We start from the raw sequence: 12,062 nt of genomic DNA, 5'->3' as shown, positions 1-12,062 counted from the left end.
GTGTTTCTGCTTTTCTGAATAATTCTTTGCCTTTTCTGGGCTGTGATAGTTCATAAAATATTGGAGATGACTTCCATTAAGTATGCTGAGCATACCATTAAAAAATGTCTGTCTGGAAAAAAGCAGCTGGTTTGAAAAGAGGTCTGCCATCGCAGCACTAGTGTTTTTATTCAGCACTTGCAAGTGTCTTCAAATAACAAAGATGGATGGTCACATTGCTCATGGAAACCTATGGGAATTACAGGCCACATACAATATACACATTCTGAACTGAATATCTCTCCATGGCACCACAATGGTCTACCAGTGTTTAGATTTATATTTCAAAGAGATATTCAGTTTTATTTTGAAATCTTGGTTATACATATTTAAGGGTAAAGTTTATGGTTAGAATATATGATAGAAGATACCATTATTAGCAAGACTACCCTCACTTTATAGAGAAGATCTTGCCAGTCACTTGTGGTTCATAGCTATTCCAGGCACCCCACCTAGTCTTTCCCTTGTGGCTAGGGGTCTGCTTCTTTCGTCTCTTGGTTGATACCCATCTGAGATGACGGGGTGTGGCAAAGACAATTAATTTTCTCAGGTTTCCATTCATCTGCCTCTACCCATCTCCAGAGCATTCTGCTCACTCTTCCCTTTGCTTCCCCTTCACTCAATTTCTCTATGGTTTCCTTCACTTTATATCGTTGAATTTATGAAATCTTGTGAGGTTAAGAATTATTCGCTCACAGTTTGTACAGAGTCAAGAGACCCACAGACTGTGGGAAATTCATGCAACAGCTAAAGATAACTTGTCCCAAGCACTCAGTCATTGCTTAAGCGAGTGAGTTTATCAACAACAACCTTTTGGGAGTTTAGTTTCCAGTTTTGTGGCTTGTGTAGTCAAGCCCACAGAGGGTGAATGTGGGTTGGATGACTGCTAAGGGATGGGGAAGATGCCAATTAACTCATTCAAGGGCTGATGACAGAACTCTGGGATTCAGTCAAAGTTGTGGTTTCTCTTTTTCCCACTGTAGCCGACATGGCCATTGAACCATCTCAACAATTTCCAACATTTGGGACTTAAACAATCTGTCTTTGTATTTACCTACTTTTTAAAATCCTCATCTGAGGATATGTTTGATTTTTAGAGAGGGAAGAAGGGGAGTGGGGGGGGGGGGAGAGAGAGAGAGAGAGAGAGAGAGAAACACCGGGCAGTTGCCTCTTGTGTGCACCCCAACTGGGGATTGAACCCGCAACCCAGGTATATGCCCTGATGGAGAATTGAACCCACAACCTTCCTGGTGTATGGGATGATGCTCTAGTCAAATGAGCTACTTGGCTGGGGCATGTATTTTCCCCATTTTTTAAATACCCGATTGCTTACGAAAACAGGTGTCCTGTAAAGGTTGATGTCATTAAAAAGTTGAAATTACTTATTTGATCTGAATTTAGGGTCCAAATCCAAAGGACTGGGGGAACAGAAAATTGCCTAAGTGATTGAAATAATAAATTTAAACTGACCTCAGTTGGAAAAATCTGAGAATTTCACAACTTTTTACAGGAGTTAATATGCAAAAGCAAAGACTGTATTTGTCTAATCAATGCCTCATCTGCCCTCTCTGTTTTCCATGCTATTCATCTTCATATAATACGGTGGCAGTCACTCTGCTTCATAGAAATTCTATAACAGGAATTCAATCTAATGCATTCCATTCAACTACCTTCCATCTTCACAGTGTATAAAGAAAGAAAGAAGATAAAGAACAGCAAAAGATAAGAGGGCCGGACAGCTTCTCTGGTATCAACGACTGTATGACATTTACTGGTGGAGAAAGTCTGGGAAGTTGTTGACTTGCTTTGTGCATACCACACTGTGTAGTATCGGCGAAATTTCACTCATAATTGTTAAATACTCCAATATAGTTCATAGAGATTATTTGAAATACAGACCCTCCAACAACAATAAAGTTTGAAGTAATTTCTTAAACTTATTTTTTCAATTTACTAAACAACTGAAGAGGTGGTTAGAGGATTGACTAAGGATTCAGAACCCTTGAGAACAGAGAGACCAACCTCTTTCATCTTTGCCTGTGTCCCTTCCCACCACCCTGGAGAATCCCCATCATACAGGTTAACATCTGGCAAGAGAGGTATACACAAAAGATTACTGTATTGGCAAAAGAACTCATCAAAAAGTTCGAAAACTGGAGTTCTGTTCTGTACCCAGATTGGAAAAGGTAATTTCCCCCCAACGTCAATGCCTCCTACCCTGCAATGTGGACTAGCAGACTTAGCTAGATCATCAGCTCTGACCAGGGAGTGAGGAAGGTATAGACAGCTGGGCCACAGTTCCTGCCTCTTCCTACTCCAGCTACTGGCTTCCTGGAATTATCCATGGGGCTGTGTGGAGTTCTGCCTGTGAGAAACATTTCTCTCTCTGGGACGATACACCACCAACTTACTCAGGGGTGGGGAATCGGGCTCGATACATTTTACACAGAGCTTATTCATACAGTAACATGAGAATTCATTTGGAATCGGAATCCACAGTACATTTGTGATTTTTGCTTAGAGTCCAAAAGTTCTCAGTAACATACAGTTTCTGATGTTGGCTGTCACCATGGCGAGGAACAAATGAACTCTACCCCATGCCCATATAAGGCTGAGCTGGCCAAGTGCTTGGGGAGTGGCGACTTCTGCAGTCAGGCATTGTCATCGCTGCTGCAGTAGCACCACGGGGAAAATATATAGCAAGGGACCCCAGGGGAAGCTGTGGGAAAGAACAAAGTCTGCACACAGCTCCCTGCATAGCAAAATCCGTCCAACTGCTATTTCTATGTATTACGTTACTCAGAAAAAATACTATCAAGCTGCAAGTAGGTCAGAAATAGTACTGCTTTCTATAGGAACACATTTAGGTGAATTTGCTAATCAACAAATATTTAATACACACATGCAAGGTCTGTAGAACTGAAATAGACACTTAATAAATGATTTAATGAAGTATATGCAATTTTCCTAACACTAAATATCTTCAGTAATGTACTAGGCTTACCCCATAGAAAATGATAAATGGCATCATTTACCTCTCCCCAGTAGGTGTTTTTCTTACTTTTACTATGAGTCATTTCCACTATCTTATTAATATTCAATGGCACAAGTGAATCTATTGGGCAGCCTTGGGTACTGGCTGTTACAACAGGCCAACCTGGATCTGTAGGGTCCAATCGCAGTGCAAATCTAAGTCCGGCACCAATGACGATGCGAACCATTATGCAGTGTGAAGAGAAGAGGCATCTGAACACTAGGCAGGGCAGCCTGCAGCCCAGGCCCCAAAGTGAGGATCACTTGGCTCTGTCTTCAAAACGCTACTCGGACAACTGCCGAATCTCAACTTCATTCGATCTGTATTAATAACCTGTCTGAAGATAGGAATGTCAACCCCACACCGGGTTCTGAATTACTCACGCTAATCAATTTAACCAGAAGTTGCCAAGTTTTTACGTAACTTGGAAATGGATAGAAACGGACTCAAGGTATTTTCTTAATTAGGGATGATGGGAAATAAAAAGGTTTAAATGCCTGTACTAGACACTCACTACATTGGAAAGACCTAGGGACCCTTAGAAATCTTCCTTTTAATAACCTCTTTGAAAAGACCTTTGGCATTTTATAAGAGTATATTGCTGTGCAAGTGGTTTTATCTATTGAAATAATGAGAGTAAGCTAGCTTTAGTGAAGAACAAAGTTCTTGTAAAAGCATCATGGGAAATGTTAATATATTGGTTCTGTATTAAATAAATAATTGTACAAAGTGAAAAGAGTAGACCCAGTAAACTTTTCAGTTTGTTTGGGTTCTGTTTGGCTGATCACATGGAGAAGAATGTAGAATCCCTCTAGAGTCTAACAGACTCCCACACAGACGAGTTGCACAGATATTTGTATACCACTAATTTATCTTCCCTGTGCCCATATAAGGCTGAGCCAGCTAAGTTCTGCAGTCAGACACTTTCATCACTGCTCCAGAGCATTGCTGGGAAAATCTATAGCAAGGGACCTCAGGGGCATTTAAAATCTCATGAAATGGCTTTTATATATTTAAAAAAATACTTATCCTTGTTAAATACTGATAAAGGTCTTGGACTAGAAATTCCTGAAGTATAAAGTCCCCGCTCCAAACAGAGGAACCCATTAATAAAACAACAGCAACAGACTATTCTGAGGATTGCAACTTGCGAGGAGCACAGCTCACGGAGATGGGAGCTTGGACCTAGAGGAAGAAGCTCCTCAGCTGTGACCTGTGCCATTCAAAAATGATTAGTCATGCGTTAGTCAATGCAACCACCACGTTCACTAAGGCGTTCCCTATTACAACTTATTTGATTTTTGGAGGGGACTCAGGTAGGAGGGGATGTATGAGAACACCCGGTGGCAGGGCCCAAGCTCCAACAAGGTGGTCCTTCGTCCTGGATGAGGAATGGCTGGCTACTTTAGAAACTGATCAGGATTCCTGTTGGTGAAACTCAGTGGGAACATCTAAGGTCTGCAATAATTTGTTTCCAATGACAGGGCAAAGCCGGCAAGAATTCCCTACTGTCTCTCACAACCTGGCATTGGATAAGCATGGGTCCTAGATGAAAATGGATGATTCCAAGGCAGAAAGACTCTGTCATAAAACAAAATACTGCTGCCCACACCGCCACACACCGACATGGGTTTAAATGTATAAATATAAACAGTATCTTTTAAAAATAGGTAATGCCAAGATTCAAACATCCGCTTTAAAGAAAATGGAAGAAAAAGCCAATCACTTTGCTTGAACATACTAAAACCAATATCAGTTCAAATTCTAACAGGTGTTATAATTCAAGGTGACCTTTTCCTCTTACTTATCTATGAACTAGGCTATATAAAGAACATTTAGAAAATGAGTAGAATAATTTAAAAAGTTAGAATGATTCTCAGCGGTATGAGGCTGGTGCCCTCTAGTTTTGATATCTCTATTGCAGTATAAATGTAACTACATTTTCTCTATGTAATATTTTTATAAAATATAGATTTATGTATAAAATAATAACTATAAAACATAGTTGCATCACATATATATGCATATACATACATATTCATAACAATGAAAAGAGAAGAGATGCCTAAGAAAGTTAGTATTATTCTCAATGTATTAAGAAAGTAGTATACATTGATCCAATTTTGCATTTTATTATTTATTGTTCCAGTGGAGAAAAACACATCTGTATTACATTTCTCAGGAAAAGATGCAATTGACTGAATCAGACAATTTAAGGTGCTTTCCTTTGTAATGGGGGTAGAAGGAGGGAACATTCACTGCGAGGCAGTGACTTACCCGCCCTCCTTCCTCAGGGGGTAGAAGGAAGGAACATTCACTGCGAGGCAGTGACTTACCCGCCCTCCTTTCTCAGGGGGTAGAAGGAAGGAACATTCACTGTGAGGCAGTGACTTACCCGCCCTCCTTTCTCAGGGTAGCACTGACAGCCGCCACTGCAGTCTCTCCCGCCACAGGGCACATCAAACTTCTTCACACCCTGCCAAAATCAAACACAAAGCAAAGAGAAAGTTAGGTCAAATACTCAACTACAACACGTATCATAATGCTATCTGTTGAGAGTGCTTCTGAACCTAACAGCTACTTATTCTTTCAAAACAAATAGACTTTAATTTTTAGAGCAGTTTCAGGTTCATGGCAAAAAGGACGGATATTTCCCATACAACCTCTGTCCCCGTATGCACAGTTTCCCCCCTTGTCAACATTCCCCACCAGAGTGGACACCTGATAAAATCCATGAACCTACAATAGCATGTCATTATCATCCAAAGTCACAGTTTACATTAGGGTCACACTTGGTTGGTGTTGTTATCCCATGGTCAATAAGCCCCTTTTCAGTGCCTACTAAGAGCCAGGTGCCAAGCTAGATTCTGGGCTGGAAAGTGAAGGAGAACATTCCCTGAATCCAGGGATCCCATGTGAAGTAAACACATAAGGACACTGTGTTAAGAGCTTTAGCTTGCAGGAGAAACTCCAGGCCCACGGAAAGTGCCCTACATGCTGCCTGGCGATGTGGGGGATGTGCCCTGGAGGAGGAAAGGTTCCAGGTTAAGTTAAATACTGCAGGGCATCTCTGGGCCTCTAGCTCACAACACAGAGCCCAGTCGATCAAAGGGAGGGGGTTCTGACGAGGAGGCAGAACTTGCAAATATACCTGCTAGGATGGCAAACTCTCCCCACCTCCATCACAGAGGTCCCATGACATCCACGGTGATCCCGCAGAGGACCGCCCGTCTCCTTCCCTCCCTGCTGTAAGCAAGGCTCAGGTACAGTAAGGAGCAGGGGGAGGGTGGGAAATACTTAGGTTGGGGTGGCATAATAGAACTCTTCATCATAGACTGAGCTATAACTCTTCAATGAGTTCAGTGGATAACTTGAAGGACAATTCCAACCAGAATTAGGGGGCAAAGGTGTTTCTTGCCCTTGATCTAGGGTGTTTAGGTAAAATGTGGACTTGGAGATTGGACTATGTTTGAGCTCTTCCTTTTAGACTGTGTTCACAGCCATAAACATTTTTTTTTTGTCCTCACCAGAGGACATTTTTCCATTTTTTGTTCAGGTAGAGTGGGAGGGAGAGAGAGGAACAGAGAGAGAGAGAGAAACATCGACGTGAAAGGGACACATCGAGTGGCTGCCACCCGCACAACCGACCAGGGCCGGGGACAAACTGCAACCGAGGTACGCGCCCCTAGCGGGAACTGAACCCGGGTCTCTCAGGACCGCAGGCCGACGCTCTAACCGCTGAGCCAAACCGGCCAGGGCAGCCATAAACATTTTGAGCGGGAAATAGCAATCAGGTTGACCCTCTTCTCTCTCCTCTCTGATCAGCGAAGCCCTGCCTCCCCCTCCTCACCCAGGCCCGTGAGTTAGGACAGCTGTTCACAGGAGACTCTGTCCGGCTTCTCACCATTCGCACCCTTGTCTAGACTGCCCGTCAGCAGGCACTTCTACTCAAAGGACCCTGGGCACAGTTAGCTTCTGGTGTGCACTGAGCCAAACCTTCCCATAAAAGCAACACTCCCCAGACAACAGAAACCACTCAAACTTTAAACATAATTATTTCACCACAGCTTTTCCATTCTCTTTTGAGATAAGTTTCCATGACTAAACAGGATGGCCATGTGGGAACTCCTCTACAAGCCTTTCTGCCTGTTTTTCATGCCAACGTCTCCCGCGCTCCTCGCACGACCCCGCACGTTCGCGTGGAAAGGTGGGCGTTTTACCTGGCCGCCTCTGTAACTGCCCTGGCGTCGCCTTCCTGAAGCTACACTCGGGTGGGCACACGAGTGAGCTCGGACTCTAAACCTTCTGGCCAGAGTTTACCTTAGACCTCCACAACCGCTCAAGGTTTTCCTTGTAGAGAGATCTCATTCGAAAGTTTCACATTTGGGAGTGTGTGTTTTTAATCACAATTCTTTACCTGATCTAATATCAGTCACTACCTTAAAGGATTTTTAAAAATGGGAAAATCTCAAATCCTGCGAAGAAACCGAAACCTGGAAAGACTTTCAAATCTCCTTTCGGTTCTCTTTGGTGCTGAGGGAGGTAATAAAACAGAGTGAGTTTCACAGTGTAAGAGTAAACATACGCAGAATCCTTTCATGCCCTCAAAATATGATTCTAGGCATTTGCCAGTTTTTTTTTATGGCTTTAATGTTTATCTGCAGGGGGGCTCATTTTTAAATTTCATGATTTTGAATATTTAGATTTTATAAATCCAGCTGCATGCTAGACCCTTAGTTTTATGTACCACCCTTAGCACCAAAGAGAGAAATCTAGATGGCTGCCATATTCACACTTTGTATTACATATGACTGTGGCATAAACAGGTCCGTTGGCAGGTATCCCTGGTTCATGCAATAGTTCATTTACCAGTTGTTTGGAAGGGGTAGGGGGACTCCTCAGTCTAATGGGTAAAGCATAAACTCAGAGTCTCCACCTGGTGCTTTACATGCTATTTTTAGTTTTGATATTAGAGCCACTTGCCAAATCCCTGTATATGAATCAATGGTTGAAATTATTTTAATGGTTTCAAATTGATCCAACAGACACTCTATTGTAGGCTTAGGCAGTATGCTGGATTTAGGTATAGAAATGAGTTCTTCATAACCTGCTCCACATTTAATAGTGCTTCTTTGCTTTTGGAACTAAGACTTGAAGGCTCGCTAACTCCTGGTCTCAACACTTTTTCAACTATGTGTCAGTGGCTTACACACCCTGTCTCAGGAGGTGAGGGATACATCATCGAGAGGTAGCCCTCTACCTTACGAGCCACAGACAATTTCTATTATGAAATTCCAGCCCCGCACACATGTATTGTTTGTGTCTATGTGTACATGTCTGTGTGTGATGTAATGTGGGGCATGTGTGTGTTTTCCCATAAGCATCTTACATATATTACAAAGGGACTCTTATGAATTCCAACATCTACAAGAGCCCTAAGTACCACATATTGGAATGTCAGATCCCTGGGATGAAAAGAAGCACTTACTTTATTAGGGTAGGGCGTGTGTGCCAGACATCTCTTAAAGACTGAACAAATCTCAGACCTGAGCCTCTACATTCCCCTGATGGTACCTGGACTCTGGAACAGTCTCAGGACATAAATGCCCTTCTGGATCTTGGATGAGCAGTGTGTGAACTGCTCTGTGGCATCCTATGTCTGTGTCCCAGCCCCTACCCCACTCCCAAACAGGACTATTAAAAGCTCACACCAACCACTGCCCATGCTCCAAGTCCTTTAGCCTACCCTCGCTTTTATTGTTCAGCACAACTCACGGACAAAGCACGATCCTCCTTCCTGTCAGTTTCTTAATAGAGATGTCTAGTTTCCTCTCACCCTGCATCTACCTCAAAGTCTGCCCACCACCCTACCCTCCAAGGTGACAAGCTAGCTCTAGTCCAGATCTACAACTTCAGAGTCTCCAGGAAGGCATGCTCTCCTGTACCGTTTAGGTTCTCTAAGAACCATCCATTAAATCCTCTAATAGTTTCTCACTTCAAGTCTGAATTCCTTTCGGTAGCACTGTGTAGAGCAATATTTCAAAACCATGCTCTCCCAAGGCCCCCTACAGATCACTGAGGTCACTGTCTAAGCATCTAAGAGGGAGATGCAGTTCCCAGGGCCAGGAGGCTCCCATGAACCCTGCTTAAGGTGTGGAGCGTGTCCACTGTCATGGGCCATGCCCCACCCGTTCAATTGAGCTGGCCAAACATTCCCTCTTGTTTTGAAGTCCTTCATCCCGGGGCAGAAAATGGCTCATGGCTCAAGAGACCAATTATGCTGAAGATCCTTGAAAACTGGTAAGGGCTCCTACCCCGCTGGAGAATGTGTGACTCTAACATGCACAAGTCCTGTGGGTCTCATATTCACACAGAAATTGCTCACATCAGCCTCTAGGACCACAGAGGAGCCTGTGCCACATGCTTCCTTCAGCTGCACCAGGGAGAGATGACCTAACTCCCCTAATTCCAAACTAATATGAGTTATCCACCCTTCCACTTTGCAAATTCATTCCTTCGTTCGTTCGTTCGTTCCTTCCTTCATTCTTCACTGAATGTTTACTCTGGGCGATGCGCTGTGCTGGATATAAAGTAGGGAATGCATCATGTAAACAAGCTGATGAAAATTAAGTAAACAAACAATGAAACCTACATACTATAAATTATGGTGATCCCATTATTATCATACCAGATAACAGACAGGGCTACCTTAGCCAGGGCTCTTTCCCTTGGGCTCCACTGTGCTCCCTTCTCCTTATGGGCCTACCTCACAAAGAAGAACCTCCCTGCAGTCTTACCTGAGGCCCTCGCTGCTATTGCCAAGGGGACAGATAGAGAACAACTCATCTCCAGGCCTACGAAAGCAAGACCTCTGCATTATTATCATCAGGGAACCAGAAACATCTTGGATTGGAGTGAATTTGAAACCATTTTTCTTATAACCCTCAGGATGCCCTTATAGCCATATCCCCCAAGTCCTGACCCAGGACTCAATTTCAATCCACTGCCACTTTATAATCCAGGACAAAGATAGTGTGGGACATCTCCAGTTGCTCAACTGAAGCCATCTCAATTGCTACCCACATACTTGACCATTTAAACTGTGGATCTAACTTCCAAACTGTGGAAGGAGTTTGACTGGGGGTATTAATCATTAATTTCTTCAGCAGATAAATGAACATTCACTGGTCATCCACCAACCTAGAGACTAGGCCCCAGTAGACTCATCTATACCTTCTGGAAAAAGTAGAGGAACTGAGGAAGTTAGGAGAGGCACTGCAGAATCAGAGAAAGGAATGTCAACTTTGATATCACTGTAAGCTTTTGATATCTCAGAAAGTATTGTGGAACGGACAGTGGTTTTGAAAAATAAATGTAAATGGTAAGTTTTGAAAAATAAGATAGAAAGCAGCTTAGAGATGCGAAGACCGTAGACTGGGAATGTCTCTGGGCTACACCTGAAAGAGATAAAGAATGAGTAATCCTTGCCACAATTACTCTTGGCCAGGGAGAGAGCGGAGCTTAGAGAGCCATGGGCACTAAGAAACGAGAATGAGGGAGTGCACGGTGAAGACAATGAACAGAGTCTGAGGGATATTTGCCTGAAAATAGTGTCACCAATGACACAGGGAGGGGGAGAGAGAGAAGGAAGGTTATTGATTAGAGGCAGGGACTCAGACACAACACCAAAGGGGTAATCGACAATCCATGCTTAAAATGCTGCTATTCTTCCTCTAGACCATTTCCACTCCCGCGGTGGTGTGTGGATGCAATCTCAGCACCAGCTCGGCACTAGTCAGGGGTTCAGAGGCCACCCCAGATTCACTGGATCAGAACCTGCTTTCTAACGGGTTTCCAGGTAAGCACACTGCAGTCTGCGGAGCACGGCACTAGATGAGGGGCCCGGCACTGTGAAGAGACTTTGTTCAGAGACAATGGGGAACTGTACAGCACTGAGCCATCTCTTTGAGTGGAACAGAAAGCAGTATTTCCTACAGATTCGGTGTGTTCAAGCCCACAATGGACTCAGGCATATCTTTCCTCGAAAAATGTCGGCCCCCAGGCTCCCTTTGACCCCAGCCACCTGTGGCATGTTTAGACAAGCTCTGAGCACCCAGGACTCAGTGGCCAAGCTTCTAAATAGTCAGAGTGCCAGAAAATGTTTCATCCTCTTGTCCATATTCAAAACATCCTTCTTCAGACTCTTCCTGCCCTGAGCTGGTAGCCAGTACTGCTGTGCTATTTGAAATTCTAGGAATTGGAAACGACTTGGATCCCCTCAGGGCCATTTGGCAATGTTAAGGCATAAGATACATTTTCTAGAAACCTTGGATCATACTCTACTCAAATGGAATGCACCAGACATGGTTTCCAGGGGCAACGAGGAGAGCTCTGAGCAAGGGATTTCTTGGTCAGCTTTTTTATGGGAAGTCTTCGCTTGGGAGCCTTATCCAAATCCTACCATCATTACATTTAAAAAGACTCAAAAAGACATCCACTAGCATGGGCAATCAGTTTTTCGTAGGCACATCCAAATCACCCTAGATGCATGATCTAGATTCCTTGGTCAGTCTTTGGTCTCTGTCAGAATAACAATGATGGAATCTTTCAAGGACAGTTGAGTTCTAGTTTCCCGAACCAGAAGCCTATCGGAGTCACGAAGGGAATTTTGTGCCTTGAGCGGCCGGCTCTCTGGCTGCCAGCAGAGACTTTGCTCTGCCATCTATAAATGGAATTCAGTCAAGGGTCAGAGCAGAGACCAATAGTAGCAGGTGCGGAATTAAGGGAACATCCGGTCCCACATGTTGCTGGCCCTGCCTCCCATTTGTGTCATGTATTGGCACCAGGAGAAGTGAGGATCATGCTGCTTTCATTAGGGATCACTTCCTCTGCGCCGGGGGACGGGGTACCCCTCTGCAGGCCTCCGAGGCGTGGCTCCGTTTAAAAACACCGAGAACACTGCTCAGCGTCACTTCTCCTCCCCGTGGCA

At 43.9% G+C, this 12,062-nt stretch overlaps 1 protein-coding gene across 1 annotated transcript in view; it reads right to left on the bottom strand.

Moving 5' to 3' along the window:
- Window positions 1–12,062, bottom strand: part of COL4A2 (collagen type IV alpha 2 chain) — a 181,700-nt gene that overhangs the window by 125,999 nt on the left and 43,639 nt on the right. The window contains exon 4 of the mRNA XM_036250136.1: window positions 5,469–5,549. Coding sequence (XP_036106029.1) covers window positions 5,469–5,549 — 81 coding nt within the window. The remainder of the gene's footprint in view (window positions 1–5,468; window positions 5,550–12,062) is intronic.

The sequence above is a fragment of the Molossus molossus genome, unplaced genomic scaffold (assembly GCF_014108415.1).
Source record: "Molossus molossus isolate mMolMol1 unplaced genomic scaffold, mMolMol1.p scaffold_m16_p_9, whole genome shotgun sequence".
In the NCBI taxonomy this organism is placed as follows: domain Eukaryota; kingdom Metazoa; phylum Chordata; class Mammalia; order Chiroptera; family Molossidae; genus Molossus; species Molossus molossus.
This window is presented reverse-complemented; position numbering and strand designations above follow the sequence as displayed.